The sequence below is a fragment of the Mustela erminea genome, chromosome 6 (genome assembly GCF_009829155.1).
Source record: "Mustela erminea isolate mMusErm1 chromosome 6, mMusErm1.Pri, whole genome shotgun sequence".
In the NCBI taxonomy this organism is placed as follows: domain Eukaryota; kingdom Metazoa; phylum Chordata; class Mammalia; order Carnivora; family Mustelidae; genus Mustela; species Mustela erminea.
Window position 1 is genome coordinate 17557852 of NC_045619.1, and position 21566 is coordinate 17579417.

The 21566-nt window shown below is 40.9% G+C and overlaps 2 protein-coding genes across 11 annotated transcripts in view; one reads left to right on the top strand and one right to left on the bottom strand.

Moving 5' to 3' along the window:
* Positions 1-1337: 1337 nt before the first annotated feature.
* On the bottom strand, positions 1338-20115 carry HSP90B1 (heat shock protein 90 beta family member 1). The gene is made up of 18 exons (XM_032346571.1): positions 19915-20115; positions 18841-18943; positions 17864-18005; positions 17270-17386; positions 15955-16286; positions 11705-11816; positions 11374-11493; positions 10494-10610; positions 8338-8475; positions 8179-8256; positions 7986-8051; positions 7239-7508; positions 6740-6985; positions 4971-5107; positions 2805-2883; positions 2558-2713; positions 2175-2294; positions 1338-1638 (listed from the first exon to the last, which is right to left on the bottom strand). Exons 1-18 carry the CDS (start codon positions 19961-19963, stop codon positions 1609-1611), a joined length of 2412 nt encoding a protein of 803 aa, XP_032202462.1. The 5' UTR covers positions 19964-20115; the 3' UTR covers positions 1338-1608.
* A 206-nt stretch (positions 20116-20321) lies between these two features.
* LOC116592918 (putative tetratricopeptide repeat protein 41) overlaps positions 20322-21566 on the top strand; it is an 85347-nt gene continuing 84102 nt past the window's right edge. For 5 of the 10 annotated variants that reach the window (XM_032346561.1, XM_032346567.1, XM_032346568.1 and 2 more), the window contains exon 1: positions 20322-20629. The gene's annotated coding sequence lies outside the window, so the exon portion shown is untranslated. The other 5 variants (XM_032346566.1, XM_032346564.1, XM_032346565.1 and 2 more) reach the window with 5 other exon arrangements.

The window sequence follows — 21566 nt, forward strand, 5'->3', positions numbered from 1 at the left end:
AAAACTATGGGAATAGGATACTTTCCAAGCTTCCTGCTGCAAATAGTATACACTCAGAATTTGTAATTGGGAGAATAATGAGGAGCAAGTTCCAGATGCTATTAACTTAATGCAATCCGATGGCTTTTCTGTCTTTATTAGAAATTATGATGACCAAAAAATTGGAAACAAATATTATGATTGAAGGCTAATATAGTATCATGAAAGGAAGCTGTACCTTTACAGCATGTTTCCCTATAACTGAGCTCCCATTTTATTTCTTATAAAGGAAAGGAAACAGATTTTTAAAAATCAAGTAAATTAGCTTTCAAAGTGATCATTGCAAACTAAGCCTAGAAAAATAGCGTGGGTGGGAGAGGACACATAAGACAGACAAATACAAAGAGCCCAGAAAAGGGTCCTAAATTAATAGGAAAATCTAGTCCCTTACAAAACTTTATAGTACATAAAGTTGATTTCCATGATCTCTGAATATACAACTCAGGTTTTCTCACCAAAGCCAGTTAAAAAATAGACTACCATTTCAGATGACTATCAATTAATTAAAGTAGAGAAAACTATTTCTCCCATAAAAACTACAGTTCAGAAGGAATTAAATGATTGCTTGATGAGTATCATCACTCAGTATCTACAATTTACCTGTTGTAGAATAATGGGTGTTTTGAAAAACACCCTTATTTTGGAATAGCTCTAGATTTACAGGAAAACTGCAAAGATAGCAAAGAGCCCCATGTCCCCTTCCTGTTTTCATGAATGCTGGTCCATAGGTCAAAACCAAATAACTATGAACTCCAGACTAAATTTTACCAGTTTAATCCAGGCAACGAGTGCGCTTAGTTGCCAGGTCTTCAGTCTATTTCTGTCCTTGGTTTTGACCTTGAAACTTTTAAATACTGTTCACATACTGTGTGTCTAATGGTAAAGACTGCAGAACCTTTCTTACCACATCCTGTCAAGGATACACATCACTGGGGATATGAACCCTGACCACCAGGTTAAGGTAGTATCTGCCAGGATTCTCTGCTACAAAGTTACTATTTCCCCCTTTCCATACTCTAGAGGACAGCCACTAAGTCTAGTTCACTTTCAAAAAGGGAAGAATTAAGCCCCACCTCCTGGAAGGGGGAGTGTATCTGCATAGATTATTTGGGATTCTTCTGTAAGGAACACTGTCTTTTCTCTTACCTAGGTGAGTTTTTAAAAATACTGATCTAAAAAAGACTTTTCTGTAATCTACATGAATTATTTTGTAAGGGAGAAAAACCCCCAAAACACAGGATTAAAAAGAAAATAACAAGAGCGAAGTATGTACAATCATTATGAAAACAAGCAAGACATGGAATATTTGGGATCTTTTTTATTTTTATACACATGACAAGATTTTACACCAAGAATAGTCAGTTAAATAGTACAAATTTACATTCATGAGGAATGTTAAAAAAAATTCAACTAAAAAAACCCACTTCTGTCTGTGACCCACAAACCCAACATTTTACAGTGCAGGGGTGAAGGGGCTGGGGGGAGCATCCAAAACAAGTCTCTCCCAAAAGAAATGACTTAAATTTCACATTCCCTCTCCACACAGGATCCAAATGGTGAGAGTATAATTTATAATTCATCTTTTTCAGCTGTAGATTTCTGTGAAAAGAGAAAAATCAGAAGACATGAAAAACGAGCAGAAAAAATGTTAGTTCACAGAAGGTTCACGTGTAGAAAAAAACTCTAATGGGCCCCACAAAGTTCCATTATTTCAGAGGTAGGCTAGAACCTCACCTATAAATCTGAAAAATAATTTAGAAATCAACAGTAGGATCTATGGCCTCTGGACACAAATAATCAAGAATTAAAAATGGGCCTACTGCTGCGATATAGTAAGGAAGAAGCAGGTGGCAAAGACTATAGAAGCCTTATGGGCTTAAAAGAAGCTGTTTAACAAGAATGGACAGCTAAAACAAAGAAACAAAAGGAATGGGACGATGAAAGCATCTACTTCATTTAGAGGGAAAAAAGGACTGGCTCCAGCTTTTGACTTTGGTATTAGAAGCCTGTTTTTTTTGGCGGATTTCCTGAAGTCTGACTTCTGGAAGCTACATAGGCCTAATACCAGAACTAAAAAGAAGTTTGCCTAATTTTCCAAGAACTAAAATGCGAGCCCCCTTCTTGACTTGCTATACCTTTACTGTTTCTTCTTCGTCGTCTGTTCCTGCATCCACTTCTTCTTCCTCGTCCTGCTCTGTGTCTTCTGTGGTGTCCTCTGTTGTTTCTTCAGGTTCTTCTTCGGGTTCTTCTTCCACCTAAGGGCAACATGTATGAGCTCATTCACGGATCCAGTATTTGGGGTCTATTTTCACTTTATTCATTTAAATGTGTAATATTATAATTAACTGCACTCCTGTTCTACCCACAACTGTAGAGTGAATATGCTAATTAGTTAACAGTCACACTAACAAAGGGAGACAGATTTTTTTTTTAAAAAGTCTATGAAAGGGGAATTTCTTATTAATTCTAGCAGTGTGAGACACTGGAAGATTCGAACATTCCATAAATTATTTCAAACCTTTGCATCAGGGTCAATGTTTAAACTCAGGCGAAGCATTCTTTCTATTCGATCTCCATAGGCTTTAGTGTCTGGTAATAGATATCCCGACCGCAGTGTTGCCGTTTCAAACAAAACCACAGCAAGATCTGAAACAGTTTTGTCATCTTCATCTTCCTAAGATGGAAGAAGGGACATCACATTAATACTAAAAGGTACAAAGTAGTCCAATTAAAAGATAAAGGAGTAAGGCTGCAATATCACTCACCTTAACCCGTCGAAGCATGTCTTTGATCAGGGGATGTCTGGGATTAATTTCAAATGTTTTCTTCTGGCTGGCATAGTAACTGGTAAGGGATAAAAATGACCATTATGAAACATCAAATTTCACATGAGGAATTTAAGAAGCAGGGCGGGGGACTGTGGGGGGGGGGTAGGGAAGGAAAAAATGAAACAAGATGGGATTGGGAGGGAGACAAACCATAAGAGACTCAATCTCACAGAACAAACTGAGGGTTGCTGGGGGCTGAGGGGTAGGGATAGGGTGGTGGGGTTATGGACATTGGGGAGGGTGAGTGCTGTGAAATGTGTAAGACTGATGATTCACAGACTTGTACCCTGAAGCAAATAATACATCATATGTTAAGAAAAATAATTTAAAAGAAAGAAACATCAAATTTCAGAATCCATACATTTTTCATGTTCTATACATTTTTACAATTACAGAGAACTCCTGGGAAAAAAAATCAACACTATTTGTATCACTACACCATGCTTTGCCTTTTAAATAGGGATGGGCAAGGTGTGATAGAAGAGTGCCGTAAAGAGAATTATTTACTAACGCATCTCAAGTGCCTACAGCTTTGCTGAATGGATGAATGGATTTAGTGTCGTCTCCGTCGACTCTTAATTTATTCTCACTTAACTGCAGCTCGGTGTTCCACAGAATTCGGAAACAACCAGGCAGCTTCTGCCTGCTGGTCTGTTACTACCTTTTCCATGATGCCTTCACCAATATGGTTCCAGGATAAACTCTTTCTTCTATTGGAGCTCAGCTCTCAATGCATTCTAGTCTGCCTTCCACCATGTTTGTCAGTTGTGACTGTCCTCCCTCCTACAGCTGAGGAGAGGGAGGAGCTACCTCCATCCCTATCTTGGTATACCTGGTACAGATGCAGAGTTTAGAAGATTACGACTTGATCCATTATCCCACTGCCAGAAAGACAGCAGTGACGTCTACTTAGACCACCAAGGTACAGATACAGTAGGTAAGTGTTTGTTGGATGGAAGGGAACTTCCCATTAATAAATGACTGAATTAGACAGACATTTATATAATAGCTACTGTACTGCTGCAATGGGATTAAGTAGAAATCTGTTTTCTAAACGAATTTTATTTTTTTTATTATTATTTCTTTTAAAGATTTTAATGTGACAGAGATCACAAGCAGGCAGAGAGGCAGGCAGAGGGTGGGGGGGGGAGGGCAGTAGGCTCCCTGCTGAGCAGAGAGCCCAATGTGGGGCTCTATCCTAGAACCCTGAGATGACCTGAGCCGAAGGCAGAGGTTTAACCTACCGAGCCATCCAGGCGCCCCCTGAATTTTATAATCTATAAAATCTTGAGGGGGGCAAGATGCCATTTTAGCATTTTACAGTGGAAACCTTATACTTGTGGAGTCTCACTAAATATGGAATGCACCTTATATAAAAAATACAGATAAAGTTTTGGGATTGTGACAATGGAGACTACACTTGTGAGAAGAATCCTAAGCTAGGCCTTGGGGAAACGTAGGATGATCAGAGAGCAAATTAAAAAAAAACATTCCAGGTGGGAGAAGGGAAAATGAAAGCAGGGAAGAAGTCATTTTCAAGACTATTGCTGTGACTTTAAAATATAAATTTGGCATATATATTTCTTGAAAATAAGGGATACTGAAGACCCAGTGTAACTCTAGTACTTAGCCCTTTAGTTCATAAACTTGTTCTCAGGGGCCCTATACCCTTTATTTTGTGGGGCATTTTGGAGGGAAGGGGAGATGGCAGTTAAAAAAAAGGACTGAATTCATTCATCTGATGTCATTGTCATTAACCTCCTCTGTAACTATTAGTATCTAAAAATGTCCAAGAAGCCCAGATACCAGGCCAAGTATATAATCGAGAGCAAAAATAAAAAACTATGTATGTCACAGATTAAAAAAATTTCCTTTTGTGTATAAAAATACCATAAAATAAATCATGAGCCCAACACCTCTCCTTTATCAGTCTAATGTCAGAGCAGAGGAATCTGAAAACTTGTAAACTTGTGTCATCTAATATAAAGCAGGAGTGGTGGACGCTTAATGCCATCAGCTCTTTGTACAGAAGCTGACATCATCTGCTAAAGGCAGGCAGGACAAGAACTAATACCTTGCCAGGGACCTTCCAAGGAGACTTACTTGGTAGAGATGTCTTTGCCCGTCTGGTATGCCTGAGCTTTCATGATTCTCTCCATGTTGCCAGACCACCCGTACTGGCTGGCGACGAGAGCACATGGAGACTCTGTCAGACGCTGAGATACCACAGCCTTTTCAATCTTAGGATAAGAAACCAAAAGTGAGATACATGTAAGTACAAACAGTTAAGGTCATTCAGTAACTAAGGATTCAGCACGTAAGATCACAAAGAGATGCAAGTCCTAAAAATATCTCTTATTCAGATTTTCAAAAGATTCGTATCTTTAATAATCTGAAATTTTCAAAAAATAAACCTTTGAAGCACATGAAACAAATTTAAACAGCAAAAATTTAAGTCATTTGAAAAAAAAAGTATTAAACTACAGAAAAATTTCAGTAATAAAGAAAAAAACTGAATAGTATCCACATACAGAAAAACCACTGTTTTCCTTTTAGTTCTTTGTAGTTTATAACACTTTTTAAATCTAATTAATTAATTAACTTATTTTTAAGAAGATTTTGACAGCGGGAGAGCAGGGGGAGTAGCAGAGGAGAGAAGCAGACTCCCCACTGAGCAGGAGCCCAATGTGGGGCTTGATCCCAGGCCCCTAGGATCATGGCCTGAGCCGAAGGCAGACACTTAACTGACTGAACCACCCAAATGCCCCCCCCCCTTTTTTTTCTTTTAAAGTAGGAGTGCCTGGGTGTCTCAGTTAAGAGTCTGACTTTTGAGGGCACCTGGGTGGCTCAGTGGGTTAAAGCCTCTGCCTTCAGCTCGGGTCATGATCCCAGGGTCCTGGGATCGAGCCCCACATCGGGCTCTCTGCTCAGCAGGGAGCCTGCTTCTCCTCTCTCTCTGCCTGCTTCTCTGTGATCTCGTCTGTCAAATAAAAAAAAAAAAAAAAAAAAAAAAGAGTCTGACTTTTGATTTTGGCTCAGGTCATGATCTCAGGGTTCTAAGATTGGGTTCCCTCTGCTCCTCTACCTTTTTTTTTAAAATAAAGATTTTATTTATTTATTTGACAGACAGACAGAGAGAGATCTCACATGTGGGCAGAGCAGCAGGCAGAGAAAGGGAAGCAAGCCCCCTGCTGAGCAGAGAGCCCGACTCGGGGCTCAATCCCAGGATCCTGAGATCATGACCTGAGCCGAAGGCAGCGGCTTAACCCACTGAGCTACTCAGGTGCCCTCCTCTACCTGCTTGTATACTCTCTTAAAACAAACGAACCAAAAAACCAAAAGCAAAAAAAAACAAAAAACCACCCCAAACCCCCCAAAAACAAAAAACAGGCTCCACACCCAACAAGGGGCTCAAACTCATGACCCTGAGATCAAGAGTCACATACTATACCAACTGAGTCAGCCAGGCCCCTGTAGTTTATACATTTTAAGCTCAGAGCACCTGGGTGGCTCAGTTGTTAAGCATCTGTCTGCCTTCAGCTCAGGTCATGATCTCCCGGTCCTGGGATGGAGCACTACGTTGGGCTCCCTGCTTGGCGGGGAGCCTGCTTCTCCCTCTCCCACTCCCCATGCTTATGTTCCCTCTCTTGCTGTCTCTCCCTATGTCAATTAAATGAATAAATAAAATCTTTAAAAAAATTTTTTTTAAAGCTCAGCCTCACCAAAATTTAACAGTATTAAACACTGTTCTGGACAACTTTTAGTGGTTACAAGGTAACCAGATGTAAAGTTTAATTTGTTGACAAAACAACTTTTTAAAAAAGAAAATGCAGACGCTAAAATTTCACAAGTTCTAATTTCCAGAAGAATACCTTGTCCTTAAGAGCTTTATCTTTCATCCAATTGAGCAGAGGCTCAAATTCTTTCTCAACTGCTTCACGACTCTCCTTCGTTTTCTCACTTTCATCAAATTTCACGCCTTCTTTGGCAACATTCTGGAACCTTTTGCCATCAAACTCAGGAAGAGCCTGAATGCAGTATTCATCCACAGGTTCTGTGAGGTAAATCACTTCATAGCCCTTTTTCAGAAGTCGCTCCACAAATGGAGAAGATTCAGCCTATAACATGAAGAGAAGTGATGAAGTTTCCAAGATTTAGCCTTGGCATACTTGTTCACCTTAGTATCTACATTTATATATACACGAACAATCCCATTTTACAAGTGGAGAAATAAGAAGTGCAGAGAATATAATGACTTTTCTGTCAGTGATTGACCAGGCCTCATGATGACTCTAGTTCACCATGACATTTTTTTTTTCCTTTCTCAAGAGTTGGCTATGTATCAGGATGCCTGACAGGAGTTCATCTCACCTCTTTTCTGCTGGACCCAGCCATGAAGTAGATTTTGTCTTGTTTCTCCTTCATTCTTTCCACATACTGGTCTAGACTGGTAATGTCACTTGGATGATGAGAAGATTGGAATCTAAGAAGTTTAGCAAGACGTGTTCGATTTGAGTGGTCTTCAATCACACCAAGCTTGATGTTGGTACCAAATTCTTTCCAAAAAGTATCATTGTACTTCTCATCAGCAATCTTCTTGATCATGTCCAGAGTTTTACGGACAAGCTTCTTTCTAATCACCTACGTGAAATTAAAGAATAACTTATTAAAGAACGTCATCTCAAACTTTTGAGACCCCACCATATTTAAGACAGCAGAGGAATATTGGTAAAGATAAAAAGACCAGGCACTGTCACTGCCACTTATCAAGCGGCAGGGAATGGTGAGCAAGCCTGTGTCACACTGAGCAGAAACGAAGTTGTCAGTGGAAACAGTCACAAGATCACTTTGACATTTATGTTCTATCTTTAGACCAGACAGTGGGCTTATATAGGTGTTTACTATGTAATTCTTTCAACTTTTCTATCGGTTTGAAACTCTCAGTAACTAGTAGGGAGAAAACAATCAGATTCTTAGGATTTAATAATTCCAGAGTAAAATTAAGTTCTTCAGCTAGAGAGCCAAGGACTAGTCTCCATATCTGGTGACTCCACTAACAGAGCCTGTCCTCTGAAGCCCAAAGAGAAAGGCAGCCAGTCTCTTCCCAGAGACACTGACCTTAAGCAGTTTATGCTGCTGAAGAGTTTCCCGGGAAACATTCAAGGGGAGGTCATCTGAGTCCACCTTTAGACGGCAAAAGAAAAGTTCAATGAGCAATAGAAACTGGGAAAAAACCAAACCAACAAACCAAAAAAAATACTTCCAACCCTCGTTTTTAAGGACCCCCTTCTCGTTATCTTTAGATACTTACAACACCCTTGACGAAATTAAGGTACTTGGGCATCATATCGTGGAAGTCATCTGTGATGAATACTCGGCGCACATAGAGCTAAGCAGGGGAAAAAAAAAGTCACTTTCTGGAAATTAAACTTTCAAATTCTAAACTCAGTTTTTACATTTAAAAACTCACCTTAATGTAATCACTCTTCTTAGATCCATATTCGTCAAACAGACCACGTGGAGCTGATGTAGGTACGAATAAAATGGATTTGAAGGTAACTTCCCCTTCAGCAGTAAAGTGGATATAAGCCATGGGGTCATCACTTTCCTATGGAAAGATGGCATTGAGTCAGGCATTCAGTCATTCCAAAGGCACCAGAAAAAGGCAGTGCAAAGGCTAAGTGATTCATCATGTGGTACACCCTAAGCTAAGCCTTTATTTAGCAAAAAAAAGTTCTCTCACCAACAAAAGTTGGGGGGGGTGGAGGAAAGAAGAACAGTTAAGACTGCTATTCTAACTGGCTAGACATGGTGGTTTTGCTGATGATCACTGATCTTCATCAATAAACACCATCACTGGATCTCCTAAACTCGGGGAAGAATGGAGGAGTCTAGGTTCCACATTTGTCAAAGAACACGGGAGAAAAATCATCTTGTCTTATTGACAGTATACAATGCTGCATGAGTGTACTGTTCAACCATGAGAAGTTCTCAGGAACAGTTTTCTTCCTTTGGGATATGGACTATAGCAGTGGCTACAATGAGGTATGTAAATAAATAAAAAAAAACCAAATTCCCTAGATTTGCATTATCCATTACTGTACCCATTTGTGGGTACTAAGCACTTGAAATGCGGCTAATCCAAATTGGGATACTTATGGGTTAAATGTAAATATAGATAACCAGACTTTGAAGATATGGTACAAAAATCAAAAACAAAAACCCAAAAAACACCAAACGTGTCATTAATTGAATAATGATTACATGTTAAAATAAAAATATTTTGGGTATGTTGGATTAAATAAAATATAAAATTTATACAAAATATAAAACATTAAAATTAACACACCCATTTCAACTTTTAAAGATTGTATTTATTTGAGAGAGAGTGCGTGTGCGTGCAAGCGAGCACCAGTGGGGGTTAAAGAGAGGAGGGAAGCAGACTCCCTGCTAGCAGGGAGCCCAACATGGGGCTAGGTCTAGAGATCATGACCTGAGCTGAAGGCAGACACTTAACTGAGGCACCCAGGCGCCCTGTTTCAACTTTTAAAAATGTGCCTATGTAGCTCACACTACATTTCCAATACAGCTATCCCAGAAGAAAGTATGTTACATTTGTATAAACTTAAGACTCTTCATGGGAATAAAAGTGGAGGCAGAACCAAGAGGACAGTTTTAAGAAATAAAACTTAAGGGACGGTTGGATGTTAACGTAAGGAAAACAAAGAAGGTTAAGAAACAAATCAAAAGAATAAAGATTAAAGAACAAACACAACCACAGCAAGTCAAGTTTTATCTAGCCATGCTAAATGTTTTGTACAAAATGCTGTATGAGGAAATATTAACTTGAAATAATCTTAATGAATGCTAGTTTTGGATTCTACAGTTAAAAAGGATCAGTAAAAGGAAATAGGTAAGGAAGCAAAGATCTAGTCATTATTCCTAATTCCATACAATCTCACAATAAATGTTTGAGGTTTTACATAGGCTTTTTAAAGGTTAGGTTAAAAGCCAGATGAAATCAACAAACATAAAGCAGAATCAGACCTATAGGTACAAGGAACTGATGGTTGCCAGAGAGGGTAGGGGATGGACAAAACAGGTGAAAGGGAGTAAAAGATACAAGCTTCCAGTTATGTAATCAGTAAGTCATGGGAATAAACAGTACAGCACAGGGAATAGTCAATGACACTGTAACAGTGTTGTACGGTGACAGATGGTAGCACATTTGTGGGAAGCACAGCAGAGTACACAGATACTGAATCACTAGTGTACACCTGAAACTAATGGAACACTGTATGTCGGCTCTCAAAAAATTTTAAAAAATAAAAGGTATTCATCCTTGAGTGGAAGAAAGCCAATAATGTTAAAAGCCATTCAATATAAGATACATTTTATGGCAATCATCCACCTACCTATGTAGGTAGTTAAATCTTTTTTGTAACACAGACCCCTTGGCCATCTGGTGAAGCCTATGCCTCCTCAGAGTAAATTCTTAAAATGCATACGTAATATGAAACACACAAGATTAAAAAGGAAACCAACTGTGTTGAAACAGTTATAAAACAATCAAAAAACGCTTTTGATTTAGTAATGTTCATCACATTATTCTAAAATAATACTTACCTTTGAAAATGATTTGTAGAAAGCTTTGTATTCATCCTCTTCTACTTCTTTTGATGGTCTCTGCCATATTGGTTTGATGTCGTTCATAAGTTCCCAATCCCAGACGGTTTTTTCTACCTGAAGTCAGAGTACATGGTCAGCCAGCCCCAGTGATAACCGGCAGGAACCATAACCTTAGGACAGTTCAGATGAATGTGGGAAGCACCGATAGGCACTGCTGAACTTTGCTAAACTACTGTGGTTCCTGCCAATGCGATAAAAAAATTCAAAAATAATTCTCTCAACATTTAAGACTGATCTATAATGCAAAGAAGGCAACCCGTTACCATTATAACTGATAGAAAGCCAACTAAAGGTTTTTTCCATTATTTAAGTAGCTACAATGTTACTTCTTGAAAATATCTGTTTTGAGATTAGAAGGATATATACACATTAATTATTCCTACTTCAGGACTTACAGCAATCTAACATCTTACAATAAATATTCCTCAAACCTACCACTACTACCACCTGCTCTGCCACCTGAAGAGGTCAGAGAGCTAATATTATGGTTAATATCTGTATGACAAAAGATGTAGAAAGATTTTTAAGATCTTAAAACTTGGAATATGATAAGCTAGTCCTGGGCAATATATAGAACTCAGAAAACTGCCTAAAAATGATCTGTGTTTGCTACTTAAAACTTCCCACAGGCAGAAAACATACACACTAGCAAATAAATTTAGTTCTTGTTTTTAAGGTGGGCCTATAGACTTAAATCTGGAGAAAAAAAGTCCTTAAAAAATTAAAACTTAACTCCGATCAGTCTGTGCATACTTGGGTTTCTGTGTTTTCTCAAACATGTCCTGAACACTTTAGTGTGGAGATGAACCAGACTTACTTTTTTGGTTTTTGGTTTTTTTTCCTCTTCTTCTTCTTCCACTGCAGCTTCATCATCAGAATCTTCTTTTTCTTCTTTTGCTGCTTCTTCTTCCTCCATGGGCTCCTCAACAGTTTCAGTCTGTAGAAGGAGAATTACAGTTAAATTCTTTTATTTCATAATGCTGTCTAGCGAGTATGAAAGGCAATTACAGCTCAAAAAAATAGGTCTTCAATATGAAAATCCTGAGTATCCTGCACTGAAAGAAACACACTGAGCCCTTGTTTTTTTTTAAGTGTTATTTAAATATATGCCCACATAATACACATAAATTTTGTCAGTGTAGATTTACCTTGCTGCTCCACACATATATCGGGAAGTTTATAAACTGTGAGTATTTCTTGACGAGATTTTTAATTGTGTCCAATTCAAGGTAATCAGATGCTTCTTCTTTCAAAACTAGTCTGAAAGGAAAATAGGACATTTATTGAATGACATCCTTGGTTTAAAAGATTTGATAATAAAATTCAAAATACCTTCCTGATAAAGCTAATGGCCAGCAGTTTGGTGTAATCCAGGATGGCCCGTTTTTCACCAATGATGGTTTGTGAACTAAACATACCAAACATGAGTACAGTAGTGGGAAGAATCTTCCTTGCGTCCCTCAAGTGGAAAATATCCTTAGTTCCAAGAAAATAGTGCAAATGTTCCAATTTTCTGAATATGTTGGGTTTTTTGTTTAGGTTTTGTGTGTTTAGTTTTTTCATTTGAAGAACCGAAATGTTAAATTAGCTTAAGGTAAGAAGGTACTGGGGCGCCTGGGTGGCTTAGTGGGTTAAAGCCTCTGCCTTTGGCTCAGGTCATGATCCCAGGATTCTGGGATTGAGCCCTGCATCGGGCTCTCTGCTCAGCAGGGAGCCTGTTTCTTCCTCTCTCTGCCTGTTTGTGATCTCTAATAAATTAATTTAAAAAAAAAAAAAAAAAAAGGTAAGAAGGCACTGAAATATTCTGGAGAAAAATGGAATGACATGCACTCTGATAGTTACTTTAGAAATCTAATGACTATCATAGATAATCAGGTGCACCTGGCTGGCTCAGTTGGAAGACTGAGATTCTTGATCTCGGGGTTGTGAGTTTGAGTCCCATGTTGGGTGTGCAGATTACTTAAAAATAAAACCTTAAAAGAAAATTCTCTCCTATAGAGAGTGAACACTTAAAAACATATTCCTTAAAAAAGCTAGGAAATTAATCGTATTATTTTTATCTCCACTGTCCAAAACAGTACTTAAGATTTCATTTTTAATAAAATTTAAAGTTAGTTCTTTTGCACTGCCATATTCTAGGTATTCAGTAGACAAATGTGCCTAGTAGCTTCCATACCAGACGGTGCAGAGGTAGAATACTTCTAGAGCTCTACTGGACAGCACTGGCTTAGATAATTCTAATACTGAAAATTGCAGCATTGTTTCTTCTTCTTTACTGTCCCTTCTGCAAATCCCTCTCCACTCACCACTAATAACACATCTTTAACATACCCTCAAACACAGCGTGGAGCACACGTTTTGGTGTGTGTGCTCCCAATAAATAAATATGACCCATGTTGTATCATGGTCCCTTCTGGATTCAAAAAGCTTACAGTTTAGTGCCATTAACAAGAGGCAGATCATTCATGATGACGCAGCCTAATGAAGTGGCTGAGCCTCTGGTTTCAGAACATGTTTCTTAGTGGTGTGGGGTTGGAGGAAAGTTCAGTTGTGGATCCAAGTTCAAGATGATGGTTACATCTTAGAGGTATTCAAAAGGCCACTGGATATATGAATGAAGAACCCAGTAGGGAGATCTAGACCTAGATCTCCAATCTAAGATTGGCAAACTATGGCTGACACCCGTAAGAAATTTCACCGGGACACAACCTCATCATGTATTGTCTATGGTCACTTTCGAGCAAGAACATCAGAGTTGTGACATATAACAGATCTGTCCAAATGCTTAAAATATTTACTAGCTGGCCCTCGGGAAAAAGTCAGCTGACTCCTGATCCAGACTAAGAATAGAGATTTGAGAACCCTGAGCAAGAACTGGAAGCCAAATCCATCACGGTAAGACGACTGCACAAGGAACACAAAAATAATGAGGAAGGACTGACAGTTACCTTTGAAAGAGAGATACTGTCAACATTTAAGCAACAGGCAAAGGAAACAAAAAGATATTCAGGGTCATGGAAACTAGGTACTAAGCTGATGGGGTTATATAGATAGCAAATTATATAGGAAACAGAAGAGGAAAACTCAGGAAAAAAGAAAATTTCAATTTAAATTTCACTAAAATATGACTAAAAATCGACTGGATTTAGCGACAAGATTACTGGGGACTTATTTCAATGGAAAGGTGGTAGATAACATCAGTGGGGGCGTGGCACCACCTCTCTTCTTTCCCCTCTGACACTTGAACATGTTTACATTTTGATGGGAAAGAGGGAGTGTGTGGAAAAGAGTAACTTCAAAAGATGGGGTTGGAATTAATTTATGCGTAGCCTCTGAGGAGGCAGGAGGCAGGCAGCAGATCAGTAGTAGTGACCAGCTTTAGGGAAAAATGTAGAATACCTCCCTTACAGTAGGAAGGACAGAAGCAAATGTACTAGTTTACTGGATGCTAATTTCATGATCTCCTTGAATCCTCACAAACTTGCTCCTAAGAGTACAGCAGGGGCTAATTTAGGGGTGGGAACAGAAGTAGGTAGGCACTCATATGTTTGATGGCTTCTATTTTATTAGTCAAATAGAAGATGAAATAATGTCTTTAAGGCGGGACCTTGACCTCATCACTTTCTTGCCTTCTCTTTCCTTCTTCCTTTGGCCATTCTAGACTGTCAGTCCCTTAAATGGGCCTCATGTCTTTGGAACTTCCAACATACTGTGCTTGCTTCCTAGAATATTGGAACCTAACTTACCACGATTTCAGAAAGTCTTCCTGATAAGGGAAGTGTTCTCTAGCTTCCTTTCTGGCATTTGCCACTCTGAAATTATCTCATGTTTTTCTTCTTTATTAGAACTAGCCACATGGAAGCAATGACTGCACTGGTCTTACACCCCACTGGAGTCCTAGACCCTAACAGGTGATAGGCACTCAAATGATTATCTGCTGAATAAATGCTGGCGTAGAAGCACTTGAAGGAAAATGGCAACTCTGCTCAGGGTTTGTAAGGTTTCACTCACTCATCAGCCATCCATGCTATGTGCACGAAGCTGTCCTGATTACCCATATTCACTCCTAAAAACATCTGCTGGTCAAGTGTTAGGCTCTGGGAATGGAACAGTCTAGCAATGTTTGCTTCCATGGAGCTTCCATCTAGGTACTCTCACCTGTCTATCACCTGAGACATCAACCCTCTTGGGATGTCATTTTCTAGCTCATTGTAGTTAAGAGATGAAATTTACCTATGTTCTTTCACACCTAACAGAGAGGGCATGGGGGTGTAACTATTAGTGATGCTTCCAAATGACAGGAGAGAGGACTGTGAACAACGGAGGCAGAGAAAGGTAAATTTGGAAAAATTAGTAAAAGTACTAAAATGACTCATTTAATTAGTCTTTGTTAAAATACCATTTATGAAAATAAATACAGGAACTATTCACTGTCTAGGGTGAAGAACACTGGTCAAAATGATTGATATATACTTTCTTATACTCTATTTAATAATTCTTATGTTGAGAAGATTTAGAACTGGATTAAGAAAAAAAGTGGAGGCTGCAGACACATTTTCACCTAGCAACGAGCAAGCCAACTGACCTCTGAAATGGGATTTCTCTGATGTGGCCTAAAGCTGGTAGCTTCATATAGCTCAGTATTTACTTGTTCTTCCCTAGGTATTAAGGAAATTTAAGTATCTTGTTATATTTGTGGAGGTGGGGCTCTGTTTACTTCGCAGTGCTACGAATACCAAGAGACCCTGGTCATGAGATCTATACAAGTAACGGTTACTGGCTTAGACCAAATTCTAGTTTGAATTCAACAATTTGCAACCATCCTCAAAGGAGACATCTTCCTCTGAAAAACTTTGATTAACTTTCTTCAGCCTCTTTATTTGTACCCTTTCTCTCCAACCTGTCCCCACCCGGCGCCAGTTACTACCATAGTTCAGTACTTTCAACAGCCGCTCCTAGAGTATCCGCTCATCCAGTCCTGCCACCCTCCACATCCATCTTCAGAAAACCTTAAAAAAGCTAACCAAAATGTCTATCATTGTCATCAACTGAGAGGAATTTCTTTAATCCTGGGAACATGCTGTGCCTCCTTGCCTTTACAGCCATAATCATCCGCAGATCTGATACTTCTTTCCCAAGTCTTGCTTCTCGGGAACTCTTGAATCAACCCACTTCTGTGAGGGCTTCAATTTGCCTTCTCTCCTGCAAGAGCTAACCCTTCGACTTTTTGCTATGTATAGCAGCCATTATAAAACTCTTTGTCCTTAAAATACTTCCTCAGGTGATGGGAACAGGTCAATTTTATAGAAAAGGAATGAAAGCCCAGAGTAAGTGATTTGCTCAGAGTCCAGATCCTCACTAGGATGGTTATTTCTCATTAGCAATCAGTAATACTCACGTAATTGTTGTTCCCCGTCCTAGAGTGTTTCCTCTTGGGTCAGCAATTACAGAAAATTCATTGGAGTCAGACTCCCAGATGTGCTGGGTATCATTGTTGTGTTTTGACGTGACAATAACCTTATCTGCTACAAGGAAGGCAGAATAGAAACCGACACCAAACTGGCCTATCAATTCAGAAGTTGACTGGCCATCTTCTTGTGCCTCAGTCATTTTGTTTAAAAACTCGCTTGTTCCAGACTTGGCTATTGTACCAAGGTTTTTAACCAGCTCTTCCCGGGTCATTCCTACACCAGTGTCTGTGACATGTAGCAAATTCTTCTCCTTGTCACACTGAAAGCAAGACAAGAACAGGACAGTTTTATTTGCTTAATACTCACAGTATGGTAAGTAAATACTGGGCTATATATTCAGAAACTACCGGCTTTGGGCCACCTCAATTCCAATACAGAAAACTAAACTGGGTCATTTTTCTCCATATAGTATTTTATGGCCTTTTCAGAAAATGTGCACCTTACATGCAAGCATCTTTCTTTATAGAGAATAACCTTAAATTCAGTGTATTTGAGAAAGTATCAATGTAAAGAAGACAGAGACTGGTCTAAATTTCAAAGGGCAGAGACAGAACTAAACAAAAAAGTTATTTTTGAAAAAAAAAATTTAGAAAAATAGAATTTTATATTGTGACTATTTCTTTCACAGAAAATAAAAAGGTTCAAAACTTGAATGACTGTTAGATTCTATGGTGATCAACGTTCTTCACGAAATACTCCCAGCTCTGTCTTCCGGAAACATAGAAGGAATAGGCTTCCTTCATTTTTGGTTATTAAGGCCATGTGACCAGTTCTGGCCAATGATCTGCAAGTGGGAGTCAAGAATGTAGCTTTCAGATTAGAGCCTTTATGGGATGGGAGACCCTCCAAGCTCTCTGTACCATGGCAACAAGCTATACTCCAGATAGTAGCTACTCAATCAGCCTGTGTCTAGGAGTGAAGATGATACAAAACAAAGGCCACAGTGGCCTGTGGTTGATGAGTTAATCCAGGAGTTAGCAAACTTTTTCTGAAAAAGGGCCAGAGAGTAAATATTTTAGGCACGTGGGCCACATGGTCTCTGTTACAACTATTCAAACCCACTGTGTAGCACAAAGGCAGTCATAGCTAACACGTAAAGGCGAAACCCCAATTTAAGCCCCTGGGCTTGGGGGGTTATCTGTTACTGCAGCATAACCTAGCCCATCTTAACTGATTCAGATTCCCTATACCTATGGACTCTTTTTTTGCTTTAGAAGAAAAGGTTTAAAGTTTTAAGCTTACCTTAATTTTGACAGTTAGTTCCTCATTTCCAGCAAGAGCATTTTCATCAGTCAGTGATATTAACCTTATCTTATCTAAAGCGTCAGAAGCATTTGAAATCAGTTCTCTCAAGAAAATCTAAATGGAAGCCAGATTTAACACATACTTTGATTACCCTCAAGATATATAAAACAGCAAATTTAAAATCAAACTCATGTACAGAAGTGGCTCTACTCTCTTGGTAAAAGGAGGTACAGCTCTTTACACGTAAGACTGTAACAATTGTAAGGAATACCCAAACTGGTAAGATTAGTAACACTCTAGTCTCATACTAGTGATCTTTATGTATGTAACAAACAGGCCTTGGATTGTGTGGCTGCCCTCATCCCTGTTTAGCAGACTATGAACATATTTGGAGGAGAAAGGACAAAAAGAAAATGTCCAACCACCCCCTCCCCAAGTATCTAGCAGTAATTTTTATATATACTGGATATTTAAACTGTACTAATAACTACTAACTTGGAGTTCCTACCTAAGTATATTTATTATAAAGGTAAACAAGTGTGCTACTGCACAGAGAGAAAATAGTATTATCCCAACTACATTGTTGCTTACCTCTTTATTTTTATACAATGAGTTGATGATAAGTTTCATCATTCTATTAACTTCAGCTTGGAAGGCAAATTTTTCTGACTTCTCTCTAAGTTCTCTTATTTGGGATGCATTTAATCCATCCAACTGAATAGCTTCTTCCTCTCTAAGGAAAAAAATGTTGATAAACAACTACCACATTACTTACTTAGTTCCCCCTCAAAACACGGGATTCTGTGATGAAAGCACAGTGGTCTCAGAGGATGGTCTTAAGGGTTAAAAGGGTAAAAGGGAAGCCTATTATAAAATATTACCAATCCACTATTTCTATTATTTTACCACAGTAAAATTTTATCACCTTAGCACTGAGTTGTAATACTCAGTTCTTAAAACAGTCAGAAAAATGAACATGACTTTCCTCTACTAAAAATAAAAAGGAAGGTCATACTTCTATGTTCCCTCGCATGTGGGGCTGCCTCTTTGCCTGGGAAGCTTTGGCCTCTAAGGCTCTACAAAACTGTCAATGAAGTCCCAGGGGGCCAACTTTGAAAACACTACTCAACTGAGAGAGATCTTTTTTAAAATTATGAAGTTTAGGGGCACTTGGATGGTTGAGTCAGTAGAACACGCAACTCTTGATCTGGGGGTCAGGAGTTCACACCCCACAGTGGGGGCAGAGGTTAAAACAAAAACTACTAAGTTTACACACTTACTGCATATAAAACCAATGGGTCTTGCCAAAGTCACAGAGCTTATATTCTGCAATCTAGTTATCCGAATAGTTTTCAAAAGAAATTCATCCCATTCTGACCAGTCATTCTAGGGGCAAGTTAGGAGATACTTAGGGATGACCATGCCTCATCGCCCTAACATTTTCTTTGACCGTTTCTTAGGTATTCAAATTTGGGGTGTTACATGCCATCTAGACATCTCAAGAAAAGATAACAAGCAATTATATTCCAGTGTTCATAAGGGCTAACGTGTTTCAAAAGAACACAAACCTCTGTACTACTTCATCATCTGTCCTGGAACCTTCTCTACTTTTCCCCAGATCCTCCTCCACTGTACCATCCACATCGACTTCATCGTCAGCTCGGACGGACCCTGAAAGATTTCACACCAGAAAACTCTTAAATCGTGGCTGCTTCGTGTACTTCTCAGAAGAAATAAAATCAAACAGGGCAAGAGTAGGGGTTGCAAAATTCAGGGGTAAATATGGGAGGTGGGGTCGGAGGAATGGATCTACTAGTTTAAAGACCCACTGTAAACCCAACTTGGTATATTTCTTATTGAAGTTCAGATCCTGAGTCCTCCAGGAGATTCTGAAACACGGAGGCTGCCATCACGTCTGAAGAGCGGCCCTCGGCCCTGGGATGCTTTATAAACCAAGTTTGGCAGACTTGATACCAGGTCCCTTCCACATTCACACGTGTTGCGTGCAGGCCGAGGCAAGGCCTCCCGATTGACCACGCCAAAACTTAGACCTGCAACACCGCAGGTCAAACTACCAATAGAATTTGTGCAACCCCTGCGAGAGGAACCGAAATCGGGCCGAAATGAGCGAGGGAAGAGATGAGAGAAGCTCGAGCAAAAGTGAAGCAAACACGCTGACACCGCCTTTCTTCCGACTCAGAGCCCCACAGTCCCCAGTCCAGCACCTAAGAAAGGAAACCCGCGTTCTGACTCGCAGACCGCGTGCGGGGGTCCCCAAGCTCAGAGGGCCAAACGCTCCTGCGTCGGGCAAAAACCTTCCGGAAGGGGCACCCGCAAGGCTCCCAGGGGACCAAGAGCCCGAGAGGCGCCCCACCCCAACTTGCTCGAGACCTCTCAGCACGAATACTAGGAGATGAGCACGAGAGTTCAGTGCTCTCGGTGCTCGCTTTTCCCTTCCACAGAGGAGAGGGTGCGAACTCCCTTGAGCCTCTTTCGAGGAAAGGCGATGAATTCCCCTGGGCCCAACGGAGGCCCCGTAATCCCCCTCCTAGGCTCAACGCCCCCAGAACCTTCGAGAAGAAGCCGCGCTTGAGGAATGGGGGGGGGCGTCCGGGGGTGCCCGCTCCTCTGGGATCACTCACCGAAGGTCAGCAGGACGCAGCAGAGGCCCAGCACCCACAGGGCCCTCATGGCGCGCGGCCGGTGAGAGTCTCAAGTCCCTTTAGATCGCAGGAGCCGCCTCCACCCCCCACCACGGGGCTCAGATCCTCACACCACTAGCCGCGCGGTCCGCCCACTACCCCCAAACAGGTCGGGCCGCTTTTCACCCCAGCCTCTCGCGGGCGGGGGACGGGAAACACGAACCCACCAATGGTGCCGCACCACGCACCCCCTCTACCCAATGGGGACTCGTGGGGGGGACAGCAGTGTACCAATCAGAGCTGTCCAGGTGCGGTGCCCGATGCCCGAAGCGTGGCTCCCTCCGATTGGTCATCCGTAGTCTCTCTTCTCCAATCAAATGACTCCGCGGGCCCTCTCACCCGGGACCGCCCCTTTGCCTGGGTAGCCTTGGCCTCTCAAGGAAACGGCCCAATGAACGTCAGCACAGAACACATCCCTCGTTTTGGAGAGGTCGTAGAGGAACCACTTCCGGAACCTTGAGCACGTTTATTCCGTGACCAGGGGAAACGGTAGTCATGGCAACGGTTCTTCGCTTTCTCCATCTATGCGTGGGATCACGTTGGGAATGATACCCGCGCGCCTTTTCGCAGCCAACTTTCTCTTTGGCCGTGCATCCCGGAGAAGAGAAACACGTGAGAGGTTGAAAATCCCCGGAGTACTTTTTAGAAGAAGGCGGTGAGGAACTACAGTTCCCGGCATGCAACATACCGGGGTGGGGGGGGGTTCGCTGCATTGCATGTTGGGAATCGTAGTCCTTGGCCTGTGGGCCAGCTGCGTAGTTTATCCCTGCGGCATTTCCCACCGTGTCTTTGCCGTGATTATGTGCTGCGTGTTATAGAACTTACGTCTTGTTCTGACTGTAGTAGAGGTTTGTATTTATTTCAGGACTCTCCAGGGTACACAGTCTGTAGAAGCAGGTCTGGAAAGCTCCGACACCTTGGCCGCGGCCGCCCTGAGTTCGGGGGTCGGCCTCTCCGAGTCTGCACTCCGCCTCCGGCTGGTAAACACGAATCTGGCTTCTCTTGCGTCACGTGGGGGCCGCCGGAGCCCTCGCAGCTTCTCTGATTAAAGTGGCCGGAACCTGCGGCCTTTCTGGTCTGGTTTGCAGGAGAGGGTAGTGGGGCTGCTTTTTTTTTTTTTTTTTTCTTCCCTTGAGGGAAACTGAGAGCAACTTTGATGCCCTCAACTCCCTAAAGTTCAGAGGCGGTGACTGGCGGCCTTAGAACCTATTGTCAGGTGGAGAGCATGTTCGTAAAGTTCTGTTTAGCACAAAAAAAGGAAAAAACAAAAAAAAAAACCCTCGTTTACCCGGTGCAGGAGGATACACCTGCAGATATTTGAAAGCAAAACCTGTGGGGCTGCAAATGAGAGAGTGTGCAGCTTTGTAACTTCATAGAAATACCTACTCAGCGTTTAGAAAGACACAAAGGACCAGGTGTCTTTCCGTCAAGGGAAGTCCCTCACCCTAAGCTTGTGCCTTTGGAAATATTTTTTTTATCTATTTAACCTAGTCTTTACATACCTCTACCCCAACCCCAACTCCGACCCTGTTTCCAACAAAAAACACCCCCTTCCTTGTTGCTTCCCCCAGGAAAATGGAACTTTGAATTTG